This window comes from Cervus elaphus, chromosome 8 (genome assembly GCF_910594005.1).
Source record: "Cervus elaphus chromosome 8, mCerEla1.1, whole genome shotgun sequence".
In the NCBI taxonomy this organism is placed as follows: Eukaryota; Metazoa; Chordata; class Mammalia; order Artiodactyla; family Cervidae; genus Cervus; species Cervus elaphus.
The window spans coordinates 5,370,031-5,397,865 of NC_057822.1; the positions used below are offsets into that span (position 1 = coordinate 5,370,031).

The 27,835-nt window shown below is 37.5% G+C and overlaps 1 protein-coding gene across 2 annotated transcripts in view; it reads left to right on the forward strand.

The window, feature by feature from the left end:
- Positions 1-27,835, forward strand: part of CDC42 (cell division cycle 42) — a 49,141-nt gene that overhangs the window by 13,609 nt on the left and 7,697 nt on the right. For both annotated transcript variants that reach the window (XM_043909153.1, XM_043909152.1), the window contains exons 2-3: positions 15,925-16,079; positions 18,579-18,651. In XM_043909153.1, the coding sequence (XP_043765088.1) occupies positions 15,975-16,079; positions 18,579-18,651 (178 nt within the window). In that variant the 5' untranslated portion in view covers positions 15,925-15,974. The remainder of the gene's footprint in view (positions 1-15,924; positions 16,080-18,578; positions 18,652-27,835) is intronic.

The following is a 27,835-nucleotide window of genomic DNA, read 5'->3' on the forward strand; positions in this document are numbered from 1 at the left end:
CTTCAACATCAGTCCTTCCAATGAACACCCAGGACTGATCTCCTTTATGATGGACTGGTTGGATCTTCTTGCAGTCCAAGGGACTCTCAAGAGTCTTCTTCAACACCATAGTTCAAAAGCATCAATTTTTCAGTGCTCAGCTTTCTTTACAGTCCAACTCTCACATCCATACATGACTACTGGAAAAACCATAGCCTTGACTAGTAGCCTTGACCTTTGGTGACAAAGTAATGTTTCTGCTTTTTAATATGCTGTCTAGGTTGGTCATAACTTTCCTTCCAAGGAGTAAGTGTCTTTTAATTTCATGGCCGCAGTCACCATCTGCGGTGATATTGGAGTTCAAAAAAATAAAGTCAGCCACTGTATCCCCATCTATTTGCCGTGAAGTGATCGGAGCAGATGCCATGATCTTAGTTTTCTGAATGTTGAGCTTTAAGCCAACTTTTTCACTCTCCTCTTTCACTTTCATCAAGAGGCTCTTTAATTCTTCACTTTCTGCCGTAAGGGTGGTGTCATCTGCATATCTGAGGTTATTGATATTTCTCCCGGCAATCTTGATTCCAGCTTGTGCTTCCTCCAGCCCAGCATTTCTCATGATGTACTGTGCATATAAGTTAAATAAGCAGGGTGACAATATACAGCCTTGACGTACTCCTTTTCCTATTTGGAACCAGTCTGTTTTTCCATGTCCGGTTCTAACTGTTGCTTCCTGACCTACATACAGGTTTCTCAAGAGGCAGATCAGGTGGTCTGGTATTCCCATCTCTTTCAGAATTTTCCACAGTTTATTGTGATCCACACAGTCAAAGGCTTTGGCATAGTCAATAAAGCAGAAATAGATGTTTTTCTGAAACTCTCTTGCTTTTTCGATGATCCAAAATATGTATCACATCTTTTATTCATTCATCTGTCAATGGATGTTTAGGTTGCTTCCATATCCTTGCTGTTGTAAATAGTGCTACAGTGAACATTGGAGTACATGTGTCTTTGCATTATGATTTTCTCAGGGTGTATGCCCAGTAGTGGGATTGCTGGATCATATTTTTATTTATTTTCAGTTTTAGTTTTTTTAAGGAACCCCCATACTGTTCTCCAGAGTGATTGTGTCAATTTACATTCCCACCAACAGTGCAAGAGAGAGTTCCCTTGTCTCCATGTCCGGTGCAGCATTTATTGTTTGTACATTTTTTGATGATGGCCTTTCTGACCAGTGTGAGGTGATGCCTCACTGTAGTTTTGATTTGTATTTTTCTAATAATGAGTGATGTTGAGCATCTTTTCATGTGCCTCTTGGCTATCTGTATGTATTCTTTGGAAAAATGTCTGTTTAGGTCTTCCACAAATTTTTTGATTGGATTATTTGTTTTTTGATGTTGAGTTGTGTGAGCTGCTTGTATATTTTGGAGATTAATCCTTTGTCAGTTGCTTCAATTGCAGATATTTTCTCCCATTCTGAGGGTTGTCTTTCATGTTGTTGACAGTTATATTCTGAGTTACTGATGTTTATGACTTCAGCATATCAGTTTGTGGGGTGGGCACAAAAAATAGTTGCATGATATTCCTTCATAATATAACCTATTTTACTGTACCCCTGTTGGTGTGCATTTTGCTCCTGCAAACAGGGCTGTGGTAAATATGTTTGTGCCTCCCTCTTTGCATACTTGGAGAACGTCTTAGAAATGGAACTGCCAGATCAAAGAATGTATATATTAAATTTTGTTAGGTACTGGCCTACACGTGGGAGCTTGTTCCTTATTGTTTCTGATACTTTTTGGAAGCAAAAATTTGCTTTGTGTATCCTGTCCTAATGTAAAATCCACATTTTATTTTCAAGGGTATATCATGGACTTTCACTTTGCATTTTGATGGGGTATAAACACAACCCCCTGTAGAAGACTGCTTAATTAGATTCTGAATTAACTGCTTATCTGGGTCATTTTGGGGCTTCCCAGGTGGTGCTAATAGTAAAGAACTTGCCTGCCAATGTAGGAGATGCAAGAGATGCGGTCGATCCTTGGGTTGGGAAGATCCCCTGGAGGAGGGCATGGCAACCCGCTCCAGTATTCTTGCCTGGAGAATCCCATGGACAGAGGAGCCTGGTGGGCTACAGCCCATGGGGTCACAAAGAGTTAGACACCACTGAAGCGACTTTTGCACACAGCACACTAGGCCACTTCACAGTGATAAAAAGCATTCATATTTGAGTGTTAAGTGCTGTACAGAGGAGTAACTCAGTTAATTATTACAACCTGTGATGTTAGTACTATTTCTGTTTTTAATGGAGAAACAAGGTCTTGAAAAGAGGTTAAGCTTGCCCAAAGTCACACAGGAATGGAAATGTAAAATTCGGGCTGAAAGTGAGTGTTAGTCACTCAGTCGTGTCCACTCTTTGCGACTCCATGACTGTATTGTAGTCTACCAGACTCCTCTGTCCATGGAGTTCCCAAGGTAAGGATACTGAAGTGGGTTGCCATTCCCTTCTCTCGGGGAATCTTCCTGACCCAGATATGGCACCCAGGTCTCCTGCATTGCAGGCAGTTTCTTCCCTGCATTGCAGGGAAGCCCCCCAAATCCCTAATGGGCTACTTGACTTGAAAGATTTTGTGGCTGACTCCTCTGTATTGTTTTCTTGGGTGTATTAGAGACTTGCTAAATAATTGTTGCATGATTAATTGTTACTTTGTCTCTTCTTTAAGTAAAGGTGGATTGCAACCCTTTCTGTAACATTCAAAAGCTCTTGCTACAAATGTGACATTGGAATTTAAACTACAAATGTGGCATTTAGTTTAAGCTGTTCTTTGAGATCAGAGTGAGGGGATTTCAGAAAGGAAACCAACCCTAACCTAGTCAAGTAGAAGCAAGGATTTTTCTTATATATAATATTTAGATACTTTCATTTCACAACAGTGGTTACGATCTTTTTCATAGGGCCATTTTGGTTTTTGCAGATTATAATTGGGGATAAAAGTAAGGTGCCAGATTAGTTGTTTACTCTCTACCAGGTGATAATCAATAGTTTTATACACATTGCTTTGTTTCTCGTTGTGGCAGTTTTGTGAGTTAGATGTTATTGTAGGGAAGTGAAGTAACTTGCTGGGATTACATACATTAAAATTTTCAATTCTTGTACTGTATTAGGTGCCTTGGGAAGGAGATAAAAAAATATAAGCCTAGTTTCCCCTCTCGGAGAGCTTAAACTCTTTTAGAATAAACACAAACTTATGTGACTAAAAACAACATAATTAAGTGCTCAGTTGTGTTTTACATTTGTTCAGTGAGTACCTACTGTGTCCAGTATTGATCTATATTCTGGGAATACAGCAGAGTCCCTGCCTTCGCAGAGATTTCCTTATTTTTTCCCTGTCTTCCTTTACTGCACTATAACATAAACAAGATAATTATAGATTATGACTGTACTATAATGGAAATAAGCAGGATAATACGATGGAAGTAAGGAGGGAGGGAGCTGGATAGTACACTCTACATAGTGTGTTTAGGGGAGAATTTTCTGAAGAGATGATTTAAGCTGAGATCTGAAGGATGAGAAGTCAAAGGGTGTTGTGAACAGGGGTTCACAACTATTTGGCAAGTGTAACGACTTGTAAGCAGGACAGGACTTGGCATGTTTGAGGAATATAGTGAAACATGTATAGCTAGAGCATGAAGAGTGAAAGGGATAGAGTATGAAATAGGAAATTTAAGAGCTAAGAAGGGCCTTGCCATGAAAGGTCAGAGAATTTGGGTGGTTTCTGATAGCTGCAGTAGTTAGGGAATGTGTTTCAGATAAGGTGGGATTTTGGGGTGGGAAGTTAGGATAGAAATAGGATGAGTTGTAAGGCTAGACATCCAAGATTTGGAGAGATTTTATGGATAAAAGCACAGACATTCAAATAAGCACCAAACTGTATTAGATAATTTAAATAATATCAGGCAATTGGCAATTGATTAGATGGACCGAGTAAGATGCACACTTAGTTGAGCAGTTTCAGTCCTGTTTTTGCCTAGGTTGTCAGACCTCAGAGCTGTAGCAAATTTAGACTTGAGATTTGGGATCTGTGAAATGCTCTGTCTTTTGTTATCTGATCTTTTGCAGGAAACTGAGGGGAGATTTGAGTGTGTTTTAATATCTCCTTGCCCTTTCTTAATTAAGAGAACAGAATTATGTTGCCTTTAAGAGACCAGAACAGGAAAACTGCATTTAAGGGTGTCCGTATTAATATTATGAAGGAAGATTGTGCAGGGGTGATACTTATTTTCTTATTGTCTGTATATACCACTTAGGATTATTGCCCCAAGGGGACATGAACTTTGTTCCAGGCATAGGGGGTAATGGCTCTGTATAGGACAATGCTTGGCACATATTAAGTGTTTGTTGAATGAATAAATCTATAAGTCTTGAATATTTTGAAGGAAAATCTTATTGTAATTTCCCTTCTTTTCTAATCAGATTCTTAGTGCTCTTATACATTTTTGCATCTTCATTTTTCCAAATTGTTTTGAAATATATTACACTCAGAAATTATATAGCTTAGTAGATACTTACTAATTGAACTAATTTTTTTTTTTTTGAGCCACAAAGACAATAAAAAATGATTACTTCGGCTAGCATCCCTTAATTTTTGCTAGTTTGAGGAAGGAAAACTCAGCAAGGTTCTAAAAATAAGGACTCCCGTTCTTACTGGATCAGACATGTCTGAATGAAGTCATTTTCAAAAATGAAGCTGACACAGCAAACTTTGAGCTCTGCTGAAAACATCTTTTTACCACATAGGATCATAATCTTTCATTTTATGAGTGCTACTGTCAGCACTTTTTCTCTGACAGTTGCTTCATTTTTTTGTTGTCTCAAGGACCCAGAGAACCTTAATTTGGCACCCGCTTCTCTACTGTCTCATGTAGGTTGTGGTTTCACAATATATATCAATTTCTTTCACAGGTGGCAGAGAATGGAAGAATTGAGTAATTGCTTTAATGAGTGCCTAATGTTTGCCTTTCAACACTTTGCATATGTTAATGCATCTAATTGTCAGCTGGAGATATTAGAAATTTTGCAGACATTTTGTGGGGGAGAGATACATGAAGAATTTGAGATGTTTTTGCCCAAAGATACTTTTCTTTTGTGTAACATCTGGAAAGTACATTTAGGAGAGGGGAGAAAAACCCATTATCTTTTCCAGCAATCAAAGGCTTTTGTAGTGTTACCACATTCTGCCCAAGTCTGTTTCCCTGATTTCTTTGACTAATTTTGGTGCGAATTTTACATATATTTGCCAATCTCATGTTAAAAAAATCAAGAGGAAAAAAGCAACAACAGGGCTCTCAGACATGTACCAGGAGACTTCCTCCTTTATATAATGACTTAATTTTAGAAGTGAATAAGTAGAATTTTGGGGGAAAAGAAGCATACTCACAGCTATTTAGGGGCTTCCTTGGTGGTTCAGACTGTAAAGAATCTGCCTTCAATGCAGGATACCTGGGTTCGGTCCGTGGGTCGGCAGATCTTCTGGAGAAGGGAATGGCAACCCACTCCAGTATTCTTGCCTGGAGAATTCCATAGACAGAGGAGCCTGGCGGACTACAGTCCGTGGGGTTGCACAGAGTCCGGCATGACTGAGTGACTAATACTTTGACTTTCACAGCTATTTAAGGATAGGAGAACAAAATAAGGTTTGGTTTTTGCTAAAATAGCAGATTTATTACCTTTATTTAAAGCAAAACAAATGCGTTCTTATTTTTATTTTACCACCTTTCTTTTTTTTTTTTTTTTTTTACCACCTTTCTTGATAGAGGATTGTGGCCTTCACTCATTTCTTCCTATTAGAACAGACACCTGGAAGATGGAACATAAACAATTGAAGCAACCAGTCAGCTCTTAGGGAACATGTACTGGCTTGAGTAAGGAGATCAAGGTGTAAAAAATGTTTACTATTTCAGGAGGGTTTTCTGTAAAGAAAACTTTTGGATACTGCATAAGATATGAGACCTCGTAACATAGCCTCTACTCTGTTAATTATTCTAGGAAATCATCTAATTGCTCTGACATTTACTTGCACAACTTAAGTGCACAACAAAATCATTCTCCTAGAGCTCAGTCAATTAAGTAAACAGGGTTGGGGATTTTATTTTACTCCCCTTAAAAGCTAATATGTTAGCCTTGTATTGTTTTATGGATGTTGGCAGGAAACATGGGTCAGAGACAATGAATTTAATTAAACCATAGCCAGCAGCAGGAGATGAGAGTGTTGTGTGCTATGTCGCTTACACTAAGACTTCTAGATGGGAGATGCAGTGGGTTTGGGTTATAGCTGAGGAACACCAATAGTAGGGAACCTACTATTTAGTAGCATGCGGAAGGCAGCTTTGCTGTTTGTCCCAGAGGGAGACTTTACTGTACCCTTCAAGGTGGTTTGCTGCAAACATAGCCTTGTGACATGATCTGGATGGAGTGATCAGGGCCTTGCATACGTAGCATACCTAGAAGATGCTTAGGACCACAAGAGACCCCTGAGGACTGTCTCCCCCAACACAGGGTTGTCTGCTTTTTACTAGCAGAAAGTTACTTTGTAGAATTCTGGTTTTAATTTATTGTTCAAATTGAAATGCACACATTTATTATTGAAAACTGAGGCAAACCATGTGATCATATTAAGCTTCTTTGGATTTTGTTAGAGCAGATAAGTTTGAGCAGTAGTTGAATCGTTTTGACCTTTTGAATGAGCACCAAAGTTTTCTAAAATGATTTCCTGTTTACTTAGGACTCTGAAAACAGATTATCAAGTTCAAAAAGAACTGTATTTACGTGACTTGTTATGTATTTGCCTGAATTCTGAAGAGTTGGGAAAGACTATCAGGATACATGGGTGTTAACTGTCTGGCAGTGGGGCAAGTCCTTTGCGTTTAGGCCAGAATATCTGCAAAATGATGGGAGATTCAGTTCATTAAGGAATATTCCAATTTTGAAGAAAAATCATATTATTTGGGTTCTTTTAAGTGATACTGGATGAAGTCTTAAATTTAGTTTGAAACTAAATGTTCCTTTCTAGGTTTTTACTGTATATTGCTTGTTTTGGGGGAGAAAGGCATCTAAGGTGGAGGTGTAATAGAATTTTTGGGTAGAACTGCAAAAGGTTATATATACCATGTTCTCTAAAAGTGACTGGATTTGATAGGAGAGACAAGTGGTACCAATTTTATTTATTCTGTCTAATCCTGTAACCAGAGCAGCTGTTTCATCAGATACGTAAGGAAGGATTGTTATTCAGGGTTCTTATTCTCTTGATTCTTGATGTCTCTTTCCTGTATCTTAAGTATGAAAATGGGTTGCTTCAGGGGGAACTGTATTTCAGATGAAAAGAGTATTACTTTGGGTGTATTTTGTGTTAGTGTGAATGTAGTATCTTTTACTGATATCACTTCTGTCAATTCCATTCTGACACTAACTCTCAGAATTAGCGTAGACCCCACAGCTTAAGGGCTCAGCCCCACAAGACTGCCTCAGCTTCAGGCAAGCAGCTTCAGTGGGGTACCGAGACTATCCACCCTGCTGCCTGGCTGATGGCAGATTTGGGGTATGGAATACAGGTCCTCTCCAGGTAGGCACTCTCCAGCACAATGTGGTGACTAATTTGGAAGCTCTCTTAAATCTTCTTGTTCAACAGTTTTCACAGAGCTCAGTTTCCAGTGCCCTCCTCCCCATCCCCTATTGCTGAGGTTGACAGGTGGGGCTGAAAATTCTAACCTTCTCATCGCTTGGCCTTTCTGATGAGCAGTCCCATCCCAAGGGTATCCAGGGGCCCCTTCCTAGTCACTATTAGGAAGGGGCTCATTATGAATGACAAAAGATACTGCTATCATTTAGGGGAACTTCAAGGGTTTAGGAGTTCTGTGACAGGAATCCTGCACAAAGACCTAGTTATTTTTACCACAGTGAATAGCAAAAATTAGACGTGGGTTTTATTCACACTGTTTACTGTTAATATTTCACATGGTTTTATAAGGGATATAATAATCTGATTGAGAATACATATTTTTTTTTTTTTTGCAAAACATGCTTATTAGCAAATGCTTAAGCCCCAAGTCTTTTCATATGCTCTTTGTGCCTCATGCCTAGAATGGACGATGGTCCATGGGCAGACAAGGCAGCGGTGGCTGGGAGCTTTGTTTCCTTCCCCCATGTGCCTTCTTTTCCTCAGGGATTGCATTGTCTGGTGGAGTTTAGTTGGCATCTAGCTAATAATGATGCTAAAGAGAGAGTTCCAAAGTCTCTTTATTTTTATTTAAATATTTATTTATTTGGCTGGGCTGGGTCTTAGTTGCAGTATGTGGGATGTAGTTCCCTGACCAGGGATCAAACCCAGGATCCTGTGCTGGGAGCGCAGAGTCTTAGCCACTGGACCACCAGGGAAGTCCCCCATAGTCTCTTTAAATCTAGATAGAGCTCAGGGATCCCAGAAAACTAAAGGGACTTTAGTTTAGAGATTCTTGAAGGGTAGTTTGAACCTCCAAAGCATTTAAGAACCTAAGAGAAGGGTTTTGGTGTGGCTGTCAGGAAGAATGATAGATACTGGGAAGGAATGTAGAAGATCACCTTATTTCACAATTTTTCTTCCTTATTATTGGCAGTCATTTCTTGTGCCTAAAGTTGCTCAACACCAACCAATTCCAAGTTATGGTACAAATGAACTTCATTATTAAAAAGAAATAGTATTTAGCTGTTGGTGCAGAATGACTTTTCTAGCCACTCTGGATAGCAGAATGGTAAATTGGTACCACGTAGGCTCTTTGCTGTAACAGTGATTTGACATGGTTTAAATTTGACAGAGTTAACATAAAATTTCAAACATGTCTGGCCTAGTTTGCTCCATATTGTTGAAGCTGCCATTATGTATGTTGCAAAAATAGTCTCTTCCCTTGTCCCTGCTTCCTTCCCATCTGTGGGTCATCTGGTGACATTTTAATACATGAAATTATTAATATTACATGTCAAATGCTTTGCAGAATAGTCCTAATTAAATTGGAACTTGACTCTGAAATGACCACCTTTGTAATGATAACTCTAAATTTGACTACATTTGTAGTAAAGACTTTACTCATTTAAGAGTAGGTGTAAACATTTACTAAGCATTTATTGGAGGCCAGGCACTTTTACTTCTTTACATATATTATCTTCTTCAGTCAACTTTATGAGAATGGTATTATTATTTTCATTTTTGAGACAAGTGAAAACAGCAGTTAAGTAGCTTGCCTAAGGTCACATAAGCTAGAGTGGTAGAGCCAGTCTGACTTCTGAACCAGTGCTCTTAGCTCAGGTTCCACAACTGATTTCTGATGGATTGCTGAACTGTCAGGTTAGAAAGCCTAAGAAATGGAAGATTTGTGAGTATAGAGATAGAAAGGGGAAGAGTGAACTCTCTCTCTCAACAAATTCTCGCTTCCCTTCTCCCCAATAAAGACTGAGTGGTTGTCTGCAGGGTGAAGAAATAGGAAATGAACTTAACCCTCTTCCTCGCTCCTCCTCTGGCTTCCTCTGTCTAATGCTGGCAGCTGTCATCTATGTGCCACTTCATTTGTAGTGAAAAAGTACATGTTTGTTTTTATTAATGTCACTTCTCAGGAGAAAGTGGTATAGTGTATAGAGTTTTAGAGCAGAACCTTGACAGACTGCTTGGGCTTAAATTCCAGTTCTGCCATTTACTGGCTCAGTCATCTTGGTTTAGTTACTTAACTTCACTGAACCCTCCTTTTCTTACCTGTGAAACAGGGATGTATAGTACATACCTCAGAGTTGTTGAGAGGATGGCATGTACAAATATGTGTAATATGTTTAGAACAGTATGTGACACAGAGTAAGTGTTATATACTTACTGGCACTGGCACTGTTATTTGAGAACACTTAGGTTGAACCAGTATTAAAGCACCTCTGAAGAATCTTGGTTCGTGATCTTTTAGTACCCAACATGAGTTTTGTGTTAGTAAATACCTGGTTGATAGAGATAATTTACAATGATAATTTGGATTCTACTTTTAAGAAACTCACTTCTTGGGAGATTTAAATGCCTGTAGTGTTTATTTTAGTTTGCATTCTTTTGTAACTGGTATTTTTTGTCTAGTTATCATATGTGGTTGTGGTTCTCAGACTTCTCTGTACATGAGAATTACATAGGGAGTATTGAGATCTGGTTTATTAGATTTGGGGTGAGGGTCCAGGAATCTGAATTGATAACAAACTCATTTCGGGTAATCCTGACAGTGATTGCTTGAGGTAATAGTTTTGGAATTGCTGATTTAGAGGCTGAATTCAAGTATAACAGGAAAAAGAGATTATAAAAGGTATTAACAGTGTGAACATTGTTAAACAGAAACCTCATTTAAGCTGGAGTCAGGCTTCACAGGTGGCGCTGAGTTGAAGTGAAAGTCACCTCTTTGTGACCCCATGGACTATACAGTCCGTGGAATTCTCCAGGCCAGAATACTGGAGTGGGTAGCCTTTCCCTTCTCCAGGGGATCTTTCCGACCCAGGAATCAAACCCAGGTCTCCTGCATTGCAGGGGGGATTCTTTACCAGCTGAGCTATCAGGGAATAGGGCACTAGTGATAAAGAATCCACCTGCCAGTGCAGGAGATGCAAGAGACACAAGTTCGAGCCCTGGGTCAGGAAGATTCCCTGGAGTAGGAAGTGGCAGTCTACTCCGGTATGCTTGCCTGGACAATTCCATGGGCAGAGGAGCCTGGCGGGATACAGTCTGTGGGGTCTCAGGCTACAGTCCATGGGGTCGCAAAGAGTTGAACATGACAGCACGTACTGCGAGGAGATCCAACCAGTCCATCCTAAAGGAAATCAGTCCTGAATATTTATTGGAAGGACTGATGCTGAAGCTGAAACTGCAGTAGTTTGGCCACCTGATGGGAAGAGCTGACTCATTTGAAAAGACCTTGATGCTGGGAAAGAGTGTAGGCAGGAGGAGGAGGGGATGACAGAGGATGAGATGGTTGAATGGCATCACTGACTCAATCAACATGAGTTTGAGTAAACTCTGGGAGTTGGTGATGGACAAGGAGGCCTGGCTTGCTGCAGTCCGTGAGGTCACAGAATCTGAGCGACTGAACTGAACTGAGCACAACAACTGAACTGAGCACAACTGAACTGAGCACAACAACAGGTGACCAGAAGGGGGAGCTCTCACACCTTACCACTAGATTTTAATTGTCCACCTGGAAATTACTTTTGTATCTCCAGCAGGGAGAAGATAAAATAACTGGCTGTTTTATTGTTTTAGATTAACAGTTGTCAGATTTTCATCAGTTTGCATGTGGGCAGTGATGATTTGTAATCCCAGGGGATCTTCCCAACCCAGGAGTGGAACCCAGGTCTGCTGCATTGCAGGCAGATTCTTCACCATCTGAGCCAGCAGGGAAACCTGACTAGGTCTGATCCCATACCAAAATTATATTGTTTTGTTTTAAAGCTGCATTTAAAAAAATTAGATTTATTTATTTGACTGTACCAGGCCTTGCCTGTGGCATGTGGGATTGTTTGCTCTTTTGTTGTGGCATGTAGGATCTAGTTCCTTGACCAGGGATCAAACCCAGGCCCCCTGCACTTGAAGTATGGAATGTTAGCCACTGGATCACCAAGGAAGTCCCCTAAAATATATTGTTAACACCTGTTAAGTAACTTGGTTTTAAGGACTGCTCTGTAAATAGAGAAAAGTGCAGGAAATACAGAAAGAAATAATATGGGAGTCTTCAGGAGAAGAAGAAATATTTGGGTAGATTTCTTGTTTTTTTGTGTGTCATTCGCTATTAATAAATAATAGCAAATATAATCAGTTTATTTTAGCCTGTTTTTGATATGCCTGTTTTGGGTAAAGTGTGAAAAGTTTTGATTAGGTAACAGTCTACTAAAGAGAGAAGAAAGGGCAGTGCTAGTTTTGCGCCTTTGGATGAAAACAGGTGTGATGGGATTGATTTAACTGGCATACTTGGTAGAGGAATTCACATATATTGAGTATGTGCTAGGAGCCAGGTTATTTAATATTACTTAATCTTTATAACTTTGCAAGGTGTTGGTTTAAATTAGTTCTGTTTTTAAATGAGAAAATTGAGACAAAAAAAGATTTAAGAAACTTGCCCAGGTCACTAGTAAGTGCTGAGCAGAGATTAAAACCAAAGGTTTTCCTGATTTCAGAGTTAGGAAAATTATTATCATGTTATGTATTAAGTTTATGTAGCTTGGAAATTCTTTCCATCTTACTAAGCAAGACACAAAAGAAGGGCCTGATTGGTTTGGGGGCTGTTTTTCCTGCTCAAAAAAGATCCAGACTTCTACAAGTTCTCAAAGTAGTAATGTTTAGTGATCTGGCCAAACTGTTTGTGATCCCATTTCTCTCACATGAGTTCCAGTCTCCATTATCTTTCAACGGAAAAGCTTAAAGATCTTCCTCAGATAGTGATTTTGTTCTTAACAATGCAGAGGTATTTTTAAAAATTATATTCAGAGGAGAAGCCTACTTAGCCAATTTGAAATATTGTTACCTTGTTTCTAAACTTACATTGTAGACTTACTCTAATACAACTTGTGTTGTATGTTTTGCTCAACAGTTATGTTTCCTGGTGGGCATTTTTAGCATTTTCTTACACTTAATGGTATCAGAGACAGAGGTACCACAATATAGGTTTTCACCATACAAAGAGGGCTTCCCAGATGGTGCTAGTGGTAAAGAAGCTGCCTGCCAGTGCAGGAGACATAAGAGACATTGGTTCGATCCCTGGGTTGGGAAGATCCCCTGGAGTAGGAAGTGGCAACCCTCACCAGTATCCTTGCCTGAAGAATCCCATGGACAGAGGAGCCTGGCGGGCTACAGTCCATAGGGTTGTAAAGAGTCAGACATGACTGAAGTGACTTAGCATGCATGCGGTATATAAAGAACCAGTATCCTAAATCTGTTATTTGTGAAATGTCTGTCCTGAAGACAGTTAATTTTGATAAATTTCCTAATATACCTATAATTAAAAAAAAGGAGTTCAACTTGAATTAGATTTAAATGTTTCTCTTTTAATACATTTATTAATGATAGCTTCTCTTTTCATTGGGATGTTGTAGGCCAGCTTTAACATTCTCCATCATAGCTTGTTACAGTTTGTGACTTAGCTGTATGGCAGTGGTATTTGTGTCTTTAGTCATGGAAACTTTTTGTTTTAAACTTCTTTATTTCCTAGAGAATTTTAGTGAAAATTTTAAGAAATGTTATCTCTTCCTTTACGAGAAGGTTCAAGTTTAGAAATGGCCTGATGATTTTGTATTTGCTAGGTTGTATGAGTATTAAGTCTTAAAAGTGAATACCATAGGTAGACTGAAGATTAGGATCATCATATTTAAGGATGACAGTTTTAACCACAGTTAAAATTTAACAGTAGCATTTATATTAACAATAGTATTTATCTTAGGTGTTTTTAAGACAAAGTTCAAAAGTCGTCAAGTTTACTATAAAGTTACTCGATAAATCCAAATATTACTATAATTTTATTAATTGTAGGACTATATCTTCTACACTTAACACCTCTAAATTTAGGATGTATTTTAAAAATCGTTGTCTTAGAGTCTGTGAAATACAGAGATTAGGATTTCAGTTCTGCTGCTATAACTGAGAAGTCCAAAATACTAGGGACTTAATGAAGGCAAAGTTTCTTTCTCCTGTAAAAGTCCTGGAAGGTAATGCAGGGCTGGCCTCTCCTATTGTGTTACTCATCCTTAGCTATAATTTCTGTCTTTGGTTCACTGTGACTGCTTTCACATCTGTTATGATGTATTCTAGCCTACAGGCCAGGTGGGACAGGAGAAACTCTTTCCCTTGTTTTTAAGGCTTGTCTTGAAAATTACATGCTTTGTTTCCATCCCCATTTGCTTGAACTTGGTCACATCTAACTGCACAAGAATTTAGAAAATGTCTTTACTGGGAGCCATATGTGCCAGTAAAATTCTTTTACTAAAGAAGAGAGGAGCAATTGCTAGTAGTCTCTGCTACTCTGCTCAAACCTTACTTTCTGGCCAGTGTTTATGATTAAACTCTATGTAAAATGAAATTACCCATAATGGTCATGAGACATGGAAGATGCAAGAACTGAACTTGACATTTATTTTTAGGCATAATTTATTTTTAGGAAGATAATTCTGTAGGATGATCACAAGTCTCTGCTTACCCTTTTTTTCTTCACTCTGAATTGGAAATAAATTTTACAGAAGACCTTGTTTTTTAGCAGTCCCTGGTAGCTCAGCTGGTAAAGAATCTGCTTGCCATGCAGGTAGATCCCGGTTTGATCCCTGGGTTGGGAAGATCCCCTGGAGGAGAACATGGCAACTCACTCCAGTGTTCTTGCCTGGAGAATCCCCATGCACAGAGGAGCCTGGTGGGCTACAGTCCATGGGGTTGTGAAAGAGTCAGGCACGACTGAGCGACTAAGCACAGCACATCCTGTTTTTCAGAGGTGGATTGAGGAACCAGGAGAAGACAGCTATTCCTGTTTTCTCTTCTTGCTTTGCTTTTATTAATCAGTAGAAGACATTCTTCTCAAATAATTCTCTAGAATTAATTTAGTACTTGGTGTAGTGTGATTATTTTGATAAATAATTTGATTTAGTTTAGGGGTCAAGATCCTTTAGTATGAGTATGCTAGTGCATTGTTCTCTAGTGCATTACAGGGAAAAGAGAAAGATAGAAGGAGGTTAAATAAAGAGAAATGCAGTCAAGATGATTTTGATGAAGAACGGAAGAAGGTATATTTCCTGTGTGTTACCCATTCCTCATATATATACAGAGATGTTAACAGGCCTAAGTTAAGAGTTGTGGAGGTTACTATAGGAGCATATAGACCTGGCATCTAATTCTGTTGACATTTTTATGTTAATAAGGTGGCATCTCTAGCTAACAAGAAATTGTAATCCCTTCAGAATTATAAGAAAAAGAATTTAATCTTAAAAATAGATATATAGGTAGTGGTGTTTTTTATTCTTTCAGAAAAACTTAAGATTTTCCACTGACACTAAGATGTCGTACATCCCAGTTTCATAGGTGTCAACATATTGGGGTAAAATAGCTGATAACAAGTGTAAGGAACCTTTGGTAAAGATATGTTCTGATTTTAGAAATGCTTAAGTATAAAAACAAGCATCTCAGAATTGATAAAATTAATAAATCTTTGGTGTATTTGTAATCAATAGCATCTTAGAATGGAGGACTATAGTAAAAGAAGCTAAAGCAATTGCATCTGTTTATAAGTTAGAATGCTTTAGAGTGATCATTTTCATTTTAAAAGTCTAGATTTTGATCTCTTCATGCCATAAATATTGAATTAGTAGCTTGACAGCTTGGTGCGGAAACAGCCACTGAGACCAGGGATCACCCTGATCTTTGTCCAGTTCTTCATGCTCATCTATTAGGTGGGGGAGGTGATTGTGCTCTGCTGCTTGTTGGTTATGGCCTGAGTAACCATTTTAGCTGGGGTAAAGGGAGCATTCTTTTAAGCAGTGGCCTTTTTTTGCAGTCTAGTACACATATGTGTATACACGCATGTGGGGGCACATACAACTGAAGGAAACGTTGCACAAAATAACACTTGACATACTAACTGGGATTCATTCTGAAATAGCCTCTTCTCTTTCATTGTAAAAAGAACTGTGCTGCTGTTTATGTTCCTCTTGATTTTTTAAGAAAAATACTTAAGTCAAAAACAACCAAGGATCAGAAACTTAAGAAAATTGACTCTTATTTGCAAATCACTGTTTCTCTTTTTTGGTTCTCCTAGCTCTGGTAGTTGAGGTGCTGCTTCTGTTATTGCTCTGAATGTGTGAGTCTGTTGCTAATTGAAGAAAAACAATATATGTATAAGTACAAATAATTAAGAGAAGTATTTTTAATCTTTTTGTAGGTCATCATCAAATTTGAAATATTTAAAGTGGATACAAAACTGTTTCAGCGATGCAGACAATTAAGTGCGTTGTTGTGGGTGATGGTGCCGTTGGTAAAACGTGTCTCCTGATATCCTACACAACAAACAAATTTCCATCTGAGTATGTACCGACTGTAAGTATAAAGCTTCCATCTGTTAGTGAAATGTATTATAATTTGATATCCTTTTGAAAACTTTCTCTGTGTGTACTGAAATTTTTCTGTTGTCTGCCTTTGTTTCCTGTTTTTAAAGATCTTGACTTCTCATGGGTAAATTATGTACACTTTAAAATTAAACAGCTGAAAAATCAGTGGAAAGTCAGAAGGGGTGACAGAAGGGTTTGCAAGAAGTGCTGGGAGGCAAAACTCCAATAGACAAGCTTCTAAAGAGTGGTGGTCTCAGTTTGGAGAAGTATGCACTACATCTTGGAATGAGGTGACTTTTTTTTTGATATCTTGGCCAATGATTAATCAGTGCTTGGAGTTCTTTGGGATGAATTTGGGGGGGCCTTGTAACTTCAGGGAAGGTAGTATGTGTCTATGTATTCTCCTTAGGGAATAGAAGAAAAGCTTATGGAGCTGTTGTCCTCGCAGTAATGGAGCTCCAGACTGGCTTTTAGAGGTAGAGAAGACCTGTTTTTCTTATGAGAACATCAACAGAAGCCTATGGAGTTCTCTTGCACATAATGCTTTTTATCAGCTCCTTAGAAGAGTAGAAGGAAAATGGGGATAACAAAGATCTTGACATCGGAGAGAGAGTTATTTAGAGTAACACTCATTGTGAATGTGTTTGGGGATCCAGTGTTTGTCCCAGGTCAGTTGACCAATCCAGTGGTGTAATTATGTTAAAGATAGATGTCCATTCTGTGGTGAGAGAGGAGCTAGTGTTGGCTTGGCCTGGCAGTAGCCACCTCTGTTAAGTGAGCTAGTTTAGAGGTTACAGAGCACCTGTGTATGATTAATATGGGATTAGTATTGTTTGGAAGTGAAAAGGAAGAAAATCTATGATTACTTCAGATTAATTTTCAGAGATGAGAGTATTTTTAAGAGGGTGGTGACAGGTTAAAGGTTTGGTAATTATGTTTGATTGTAATTAGAAGTCTGTAATGTCCCAGGGCAGATAGTGATTGAGGTAGGCCCAGGCTATAGGAGGAAAAACTAGGGTTTCTTAGAGGGGGAGAAATCATATTTATAAACATGAATATTTTTGAGTTGGCCCATTTGGAGATATTTGGAAGTGAAAGAAGTTCTGAGGTTGAAAGGGACTTTTAGGGGATCTTTAGGGATAGATCAGTTTTGTGGATCTTGAGTGAAGGCTATCAGAATGTCTGTGTTTCAGTTTCCATTTAAAGTTATTTTCATACAAACATGATTTCTGAGTCTAGGTGTTTAAGGAGAGCTTGTGGGTGTTTTATGTATGTGTTTGTGTGTGGATCTCTGGAAAACGGTTAGGTATGACTTAAGAAAATAACCTAAATAGGAGCTTAACTATATTCTTTTTACTTCCTTGTTCTTAAGAACTGAGTTTCTTTTTAACTGCCACCTCTCCCAAGCCCTTTCTTCTAGTCTACTCTTTTTTTTTTTTTTTTTTTACATTTAAACAAGCTCCCAACAATCCAATCCACTAAAACATGAATCAGAGAGTTAGGGTTAAGCAGAGCTGATATTAAAATGTACCATCCTTCTCTTGGCTGGAAAACCTTGCTTTTCAATTGTAAATTATTAATAATTCAGAGGAGTCCATGAATTAGTGTTGGGTCTTTTTTCATTTCATTCATTTTTTCATTTTTCATTTGTTGGCACTTTGATTTCATTCATTTTCATTTCATTTAGTTACCTCCCATTTTTACAAATTGCTTAGTACAAGCTATATATATATATATATGATATATATTAGTATATACTCAGTTTGTTTGTTAGGGGTTTTGCAGTCTATTTACAAGTAGTATACCCTATTCAGTATCCTTAAGTTACACACACACACCCCTATATATTATCCTTAAGTATACTCAGTTCAAAGAAGGTATCTCAGGTCATGTGGTTTGTACCCAGTAACATGAGTTTTATTCATAAAGTCCCAACAGAAGATCTGCCAGCCTATTTTGGACACTTTGCTTGAGTAACTTGAGGGAACGTATGTTTTTCTCTAATGGGCCATGTTTGCAGTAAGGCTGTTCTTGTCTTGAACCCTGAAAGGAAAAAGATTATCATGGATCTAGGAGATTTTAATTCTATATTAAAAGGAAATGGTCTGTGAAGAATAATTTCTTAGAAATTAGATTGCAAATTTAGGTAAACTTGAAATTACTGTCTGGAAAGTTTCAAATTTGAATTGTATCATTTTGTATAGCTAGGGGACTCCACTCCTGCGATACCACTAACCCTTCTGTGGCGTTTTATCTGGGCGACTGGGGTAGAGCAGACATACCAGAATGCATCTTCTGTCATGTTTTTTTTTTTTTGAAGAACTGTTAGGTCATGAAAGGGCTTAGATGGCGTGGTTGGTCATAGAAGAAACATGGACTGAGAGAGGATTGAGTCTTGGGAAGGAAACTTTGTTTTAGCTTAAGAGTTGTCCTGTCCTGTTTTGACCATCCCCTTGCACACTAACAATGTCATATTTTTCTGTTTTAGGTTTTTGACAACTATGCTGTCACAGTTATGATTGGTGGAGAGCCATATACTCTTGGACTTTTTGATACTGCAGGTGAAAACTTGATGTCTTTTATAATGTTTTTGTCTGTAACTGTAATACTTGCTGGTGGTCTTTTTTGGGACATTTTGGGAAACTAGAGTATTAGCAAACCAGTTCCTTTTGTTAATAGCAGGATTGAATATTGTGATGGTTGATGCTTGACTAAGCAGCAGTCCCAGACCTGGAATGGCAAAGAGGTGTTTGGAGCACCCTGACTGCATGGTGTGGGAGGAGACCAAGTAGGATGAGAGCAGGGTACATTAGACAGGCTCTACTATCACGCTCATATTTGAAGACTTATTTAGTCTTTAGTATATGTGTCTGTATATTATATATACAGGTAGCTTCTATACTATCATAGCTTGTTATTTTATATTACATTTGAAAAATTTTTTAGGGCAAACCAGTGTCTAGCTCACAGTATTGATATTTGCAGTCAGCTTTTCAAATTTAAGGAACAAATTTCTGCTTTATTTACAATTTCTCAGTGTTTTTTCCTTATTTTAACAGTAACTGCACATCTTAGTCTCTGACTTCTATTATTTCTGTTATCAGTTCAGTTAGGCAAAAGAAACATTCAGAAATTTGCTTTGGTATGTAGGAATTCTAACCTCTTTGCTTTTTATGAGTTATCATCTCACTGTCTGCCAGATGATATATTGCTCTTATGGAGTATATCATACTGCCCACTTTGAGGAACTGTCTAGATTTAATTGGGAGGGTGAAATGGAGAGACAGTAGTAAATAGTTTAGAGGCTTTCTAATGGTTTGTTAGACCTTGAAATTTTTTATGAATTAAAAATTGTAAGAATAATAGTATATTAGAGGAAACTTGGAAGGTGGACAGAGTAAGATAATGACCTACATCTCTTGGTTGGTGAAGGATTTTTTTGTGTTTTTGTGTGCCTTCGGAGGCAATCTTTATACAGAGAAAAGACAATTTATGGCTATTTGAGGTGGAAAATTAATTTTAAACTTTATTTTCAAATTTCAGGACTTATTTTTTAATAAACCTTTATGTCTTAATCAGAATTTTTTTAAATCTTTTTTGAAGTATAGCACAATAGAATTCACTCATTTCAAGTGTTCAGTTTGATTATTTTTGCTGACTATATAGTTGTGGTGGTGTTATTTTCGCTCAGTCTTGCCTGACTCTCTTGCAGCCCTATGGACTGTAGCCTGCCAGGTTCCTCTGCCCATCAGATTTTTCCAGGCAAGAATACTGAAGTGGGTTGCCATTTCCTTCTCCAGAGGAGTTTCCTGACCCAAGGATTAGCCCCGCCTGTGACTCCTGCGTTGGCAGGCGGATTCTTTACTGCTGAGCCACCTGGGAAGCCCGTATAGTTGTGTAACTGCCACAGTGATCAAGACACATCATTCTAAGGCGTTTCCTGTGCCCTTTACAGTCAGTCCCTTCCCTTGACCTGGCCCCAGGCAGCTGCAGATCTGCTTTCACTCAGTGTGGTTTCACTTTTCTGGAATTTAATATCTTTGGAACTGTATGATCTGTAGCCTTTTGTGTTGTACTTCTTTCACTTAGCATAATTTTTTTGAGATTCATCTGTTATGTTTATCAATAGTTTGTTTCTTTTGTATTCAGTTTATGAATATAGCACAGTTTGTTTTATCCATTTATCCACCAACAACAAGTTGATGGTTTGGGTTCCGTTTTTAAGCTATGATGGATAATGGTGCTGTGACCATTTATATATTTATATCTTTGTATGGTCACAGTTTGGAAGTGAGTAAGCCTTTATGTTTATTAATAGTTGCACAACTTATTACTTTTTATTAAAACATCTATTTTAACAAATCATTCTCCCAGTTGCCCAGGGTCCTTTGATTAATATTGGTTTATTTAACTTGGGTTGGCCAGACTTTAATCCTGGTCAGCTTCATTTACAACCATTAAATTTCTTCTAGCACTTTAGATTGTGTAAAATACTCGGATTTTATTTTAAGTGATTCAGTTTGCTTGACATCAGAAGTGAAACACTCCCAAGTGTTTATGTATATAACTTGAATAAACCTGATAACTTACGATTTTCTGTATTTGTTTTAATTTATCTTAAACAGTATTATTTACAACTTTCATAAAATTCTTAACATTTTCAATGAAAACTCAAGATCACTTACTCAGTAACACATTTTAAATTGGAATCAGAAAACTAATCTATCATGTTCTTTAACATGGTGATTATTTTAAATATTATAGACAGTGTTAAGTAATAATAGGTTATTCTTAAATGTAATTGAAAATTAACAATAATAATGTTTGATTTATTTCATTTCTATATTAGATTCTGAATCTTTATAGGGGTTGAAAGGCGTTTACTAAGGAAATTATTTTATTGTACCGGGCAAGTTGCAGAGTTTTCACCTCAACTGGTTAAGGTCACTGTAAGCCTGAGATCTTTTTTGACGAGTGCTGGAGGCCTGGGATATTAGGCATTTAGATTGAGTCTCCTGTCTTTCTGTCTTTGATAGACTTGAGGAGACTCTGTATTCTTTTCCAGAGGCCTTAATCTCAGAATCCTGGTTGGAGTCATGTCATTAACTCAGTGTTCTTTCTGCTAAAGCTTTCATCCATGCTCAGATAGCCTCTGATTTCCTTTATTTGGTTACTCTTAACCTATCGACTGTCTTATTTTGTTTTGAATTCTTTAATTCATTTATTCTTTTTTTTAAAGAAAAACTTTTTAGAATTGAAGTATAATTAATTTTTAATGCTGTGTTAGTGCCAGGTGTACCACACAGTGATTCAGTTCTGTGTTTCCTTTTTCAGATTCTTTTCCATTTTAAGTTATTACAAGGTATTGAATATAGTCGTTTTGAATTCTTTTTATACTGTTCCTGTCTTTGGCTACAACTCTTACAGCTGTTTATTTTAAAATAATTCTGTTTAAGACCAGAGGTAGGGCTCTCCCTCTGTCTCAGAGCTTTATATCTGCTTTGGTGGTCACGACACCACATTCTTGTTTAATGAGCTTCCAGTTGTTTTGTTCTTTCTTTTTTTTTTTTTAATGCTTTTTACTGTTGTGTTTATAATTCTGTATTTAGCTTTTTTCACTTAACATATTTTATCATGGTCTGTTTTCCATATTGAATAATTCCAATTTTACCACCAATTCCTTTCTGTGTCAGAATTTAAAATGTTATTCTTTATTATAGAGATACAGGTTTTTCTTTATTACAGGAAAAACAATATAGATAAGCAAAAGGAGAATATGAAAAACCATCTATATCTGGAGACGATCACATCTTAGTGCACGTCCAAAGCAGAGCTCTTCCTGTGCGTTCATTGTATTTATACATAGGGAAAAGAAAAGGATACTCTTTCTCTCCCCCCGCCCCTTCTCTGTACCTGCCTACATCTCTTTGCAGAAAAGTATGATGATATCTCTCAGGGTTGTACTTTGTCATAGTCTTCATGGTTACACAGTAGTCTGTTGTGTGGCAGATCACACCACGGTTTAACTTCTTTTGTTAACATAGGAGTCTGTTTGTAGTTTTATCTTTCTTATAGAAACACTTTAGCATTTGGATGCTCATTGTCTTTTATCACTTTTTATCCTGATTTAACTTCAGGTTTGTAGATAAGTTACTGGTACGAAGAACTCCTGACCAGATTCACCAGTTCTGAACCTTTTGACATTCTCCAGCTCTGTATGCATATTGCTTTTATTTCTAAGCCTTTAGTAGAGTGGGTTGCATACCTCATGCCCTTTGTTTCTTAATGTTTCAATATGCAGTTCTGAAGAGCAAGTGCACTTACCAAATGTAGGAAATTTAGCATTGTGTGTGTGTGTAACATTTTAAACTTTGACCTGTAGTCAGCTTTCTAATTTTGTCAGTTGTCTTAATATTGTTCCTTATAGCAATTTTTCTTATACAAGTTCTGACCTAGGGTCAGACATTGCATGTAGTTGTCACTTTCTTTGGTTAATATCTTTTAGTATAGAGTCTCAGCCTTTTATGCCATTGCCACTTTTTTTTTTTTTTTTAAGAAAACTGGCCATTTATTTTATAGAATGTTTCTCAGTTTTGAGTTTGTCCATTTCCTCATGAATAGATTCAAGATAAGCATATTTGGTTAGTATACCACATTGGTGGGTATGTCCATCTCAGGGTATTACCTTTTGGTAAAAGTAATTTTGATCACTTGATTATGGTGTTGTCCAGCTTTCCTACTGTATATATAGAATATTTCCTTTTATAATTAATAGTCACTTTGTGAGGAGATACTTTATTTTTTTTTTTGAGGAGATACTTTAAAATGGTGTAAACATTCTCTTGTCTTTAGCACTCCCTGTAGATTTAATAATCACTGACAATTTTTGCCTGAATCAGTTTTTCCTACAGTGTTGCAAAATGGGAATCTAAGTCCTAGATGCGCTTATTGTCATAGAGCTCTGGACGCAGATAAGACAGCAGAACAGCTGTAACACGGTAGCAACTTGTCCTGCACCACAGTGACTTGTCCTGAACCACAGTGACTTGTCTTGAGTATCATTCTTTCAGCTAGGGAGGAGAATAATATTAGCATGTTTAATCTGGACAGTGAGTTTTTGTTGATACCTCCAAATCCAGTCCAATTCAAGCTGGCATCTTTGCCTTCTCCAATTCCATATTTTCATCTCCATGTCTTCTATAGGTAGACGCTAAGTCCCCAAAAGACGAGTAAACTGTTCTCATTTTCACTTCTGCAACACATAAAACAATTTAAGAATTTTATACCACACCACTGTGAAAAGCAAATAAGTAATAAGAGTTCAAGATTGGTTTGCAGTACCTTTTTCCTTTGGTCTAATAGCATACAAAGTTCCTTGGATTTTGTCCCCCCTCGCCCCCGTGTGGCTGTGTTATTTGGAAGACAGTTCAGTTCATTTATGTTCACATTAACTTTGTTTCCCCCCATTCTCATTTATTTATGTATTCTCTTGTTGGGTTCAGTTTTCAGAAGATCTCTTTATTTTTGAATTCTAGTAATCAGTCATTTCAGGCATTACCATAGCAATAAACAAAAGAAAGGTTGGACTTTAATGCTAGATAGACCAGTTAGCTAGATAGTTGGCAAGTTACTTAACTATGTGGAGCTTAATTACCTTGATGTGTAAAATATGTTTAAAATATTTACCTCAGAGGTGTTGTGAAGATTCAGCGATAGTTTAATGAAGTGAATACATATGTGAAAACTGAGGAGCTGTGTATTTATGGTTCACTGTTGTTTATCACTGAGTCCTGTACGGCTCTGTGTGACCCTAGGGACTGCGGCTCGCCAGGCTTTCCTGTAACTTCACTGTCTCCTGGAATTTGCTCAAGTTTATGCCTGATTTGGGTGGTTCAGCCATCTCAGCCTCTGTTGCCCCTTTCTCCTCCTGACTTGAGTCTTTCCCAGCATCAGGGTCTTTTCCAATGAATTGGCTCTTCATATCAGGTGGCCAAAGTATTGGAGCTTCAGCTTCAACATTAGTACTTCCAATGAATATTCAGGGTTGATTTCTTTTAGGATGGATTGGTTTGATCTCCTTGTAGTCCAAGGGACTTTATAGAGTCTTCTCTGGCACTGCAATTCAAAAGCATCTGTTCTTCTGCACTCAGCCTTCTTTATGGTTTAACTCTCACATCCCTACATGACTCACTTTACTGTTAAAAAAAAACCCAGCACAATGACTGGAATGTGTTTGGTGCACAGCTAATATTCTCTTCCTTAGCAGAAGAATAATGTTCAGAACGAGCCATAGTGATGCACTTTGACCTGGTTTAGTTGCTGTTTTTTATTCATGTTGTTGTACAGCAGAAGCTGACACAACATTATGAAGCAATTACATTCCAATTAAAAAAAAAACTTTCATTGAGGTGTTTTCTAGTATCTGGCTGTCTTCTGTAGTTATTGATCAGTTACTTTGTCAGGAATGGCAATGCTGTCCACAGAGATACTTATAGCCACTTTGGTCTCTAGTGTTATTGTAGAATCTTTCTTTGAGTCTTCAGTAAGTTCTGCATTAACATGCAATGGTAGAGATTTTTACAGATGTTATATATAAGCTGGTAGGAATCTTAGGTTCCAGTGTCCCCGTTTATTTTTGGATTTTTTTTTTTCTCATGATGTAAAAGTTACGAAATTATTTAGGAATAACCTCCATAACAGGCTTCCCAGATGGCACAGTGGTAAAGAGATGTAATGCAAGAGATGTGGGTTTGATTCCTGGATTGGGAAGATACCCTAGAGGAGGAAATGGCAGCCTGCTCCAGTATTCATGCCTGGACAATTCCATGGACAGAGGAGCCTGGTGGGGTCCAGTCTGTAGGGTTGCAGAGAATCGGACATGATTGAGCGACTGTGCACTCACACACACACACACACGCTCCACAGCATAGATGGAGCAGGGATCACTAAATGCTGTTGAATTTTGAGAAATTGTGTGTAGAAAAAATGTTTAAGTTTTAATTTGTAGTTGTATATTCTATGAAATGTTTGTCCTCTTTGTAATGTCCTCCTGCAATTCTCTGAAAATTGTTGTTTTTTAGCCGTATTCTTATTTTTCATACCATGAGAACATTTCAAATTTTTCATATGGACCAGAGTCCTCGTTCCAGCTGACTTAATTCCTCTTGAATTCAAATTTTGAATATGAGATTGTGAGCAGGGAACAAAACCAGCAACCTATGAGATGTACCCTTGCTTTTTGTCAAGTGTTAAAAATTAAGTGGTGAGCTGGTGTGCTAAATATAATTGAAGACTTGTAGTCAAAAACCTGTCTTACACAGTATAGAGAAATTTTGATTATGTTGTATACCTTAAAGGATGTTAAATGATACTGCTACCTTTATCTTGAGTGAATAGTGGCTACTTGTGACAAACTCAGAAAATAGATTTTAGCTGGATAAATTATGCGACATTGAAGAGACTTGCTCATCTAAGGAATCATACTCACTCTCTTTCCTTAAATGTAGCACTTGTAGCAAATGTAGATGTAAGGTAGCCTACTTTTTGTTTATCGAACAATTTTACTTTTGAATTTTTTTTCTCCTTAGCAAAGGAAAAGAAAGATTTATAGCTTTGAGGGCTTGTTTATTACAAGTAAATGGATGGACCAATACCTCTTTGGGTCTTGTGTTAAAAAAATGACTTTTACTTGTTTTCTGCCTCCAGTTCATCTGAATTGAAGGTTGGTTGCATGTAAAACATTGGGCATTTATTTAGATGCCCCCGGTGGTACTTAGGAGTCCATTTTTGATGCAGGGGCTGGATAACTAAAAATGTAGCCTTTTCTGGTCTATGCCAGCCTTAATTTTCATGAAATATATCCCATTTGAATAGGGACTAGGGCTAAGAAAAGGTGTGTGAACATCTGTACTTTTTATACAGTTTGGTTAACTGTATCATCCTCTTATTTTCTAAATTTAGTTTTTATTTAAAGAGTTTGGCTGATTCCCCTCTCTGCCATTCTTTGGTTTTTAATCTCTTCTATGTCTACAATTGTACATTATAGTTACACACCTTAGTGCAAACCTTTGAAATGTTTTGATTCTGATCCTAGCAGATTACTGTAGTAAGTGTTTAAGTTACATAGTAACTTGCTATATTATTTAAGTAAGTATTAAGTTACACACTTTAGTGCATACCTTTGACTTCCTTTGATTCTAACCCTCAGTAATTGCTAGAGGTACTGAGAGTGATTTTATTGTTTTGTAATTGTTGTTTTGTAATCTTTATTTTGACTTCTTTAAACCTTATTCATTTTCTTGCTGTATTCTCCTGACAGTACCTTTATTGCCTACTTATGTATTATCTCAGTTTAGTTCAGTCGCTCAGTCGTGTCCGACTTTGCGACCCCTGGACTGCAGCACACCAGGCTTTCCTGACATCTTTAATTACCATGTTTTGATAGCTACCCTAAATTCTTATATTCTTTCTCATTGGTGGCAAAAAAAAAAAATTCACTGCCATAGAAAATATTTAGGGTTTCCCAGGTGGTAGGACATGACTGAACAACCAAACAACAACAGAGCAAAATATTTAACTTTCCTTTTTTCCCTTATTTTTTATTGTGGTAAAATGCATATAACATAAAATTTACCATTTTTAGCATCCAGTTCAGTGTCATTAAGTACTTTCCTATTCTTTTTTTTTGTTTGTTTCATGGCTGCATGATATGTGGGATTCTAGTCTCCCCTCCCCTGGGATTGTACCCTTTCCCTCCACAGTAAAAGTGTGGAGACCCAAACTGGACCACCAGGGAATTCCCTTTTGTTTTTGGTTTGTGGACTGTTCTTGTTAATACATAGGATTGTTGTAGTTCAATTTTGAAATTGGGTTATTAAATCCTTCCTGTGTGACTCTTCCCTTTCCTTCACAGTTTTGGAAATGTGTTTGGATATTTTAAGACATTTTTTATCTGGAAATAATTTCAAGCTTAAAGAATAGTTGCAAAAATAGTGCCAGGAAACTACATATATTGTTTAACAAAATTTACCAGTTGTTAATGTTTTATTTGCTTTTTTCTCTTTCAACATATTTGTACATACTTTTTTTTTCCCCCCTGAACTGTTTGAGAGTAAGTCATCATTAGCCTTGAATTAGGGCTTTCCTGGTGACTCAGATGGTAAAAAATCTGCCTGCTATGCAGGAGACCCAGGATCAGTCCCTGGGTGGGGAAGATCCTCTGGAGAAAGGAATCACTACCTCTCCAGTATTCTTGCCTGGAGAACTCCATGGACAGAAGAGCTTGGTGGGCTACAGTCCATGGGGTCTCAAAGAGTTGGACACAACTGAGCGACTAACACACACAGCCTTGAATAAGTATGAATTTCCTAAGGATAGAGATAGTTTTGTATAATGGTAATCAACTTCAGGGAATTTTGCATTGATACTGTACTCTAACATCTATATGCCAATTTTGTCAATTGATCCAAGTCGTTTTTTTCTGCTTTTAGTACAGGACCATGTATTGCATTTAATTGTTATGTTTCTTTAGTTTCTTGTAATCTGGATCAATTCTTCTGCCCCCAGCCCCTTTTTTGGTGTTCCATGACATTTTAATATACTACAGACCTAGGAATCCTCACCCTCCTCCCCTCATTTTGGGTTTGGTCTCTTTTCTCATGATTAGATACAAATTATGCTATTTTGGTTGGAATATTACCTTAATGATGTCTTCCTCAGGATATAAATGTAGAGGCATATGATATT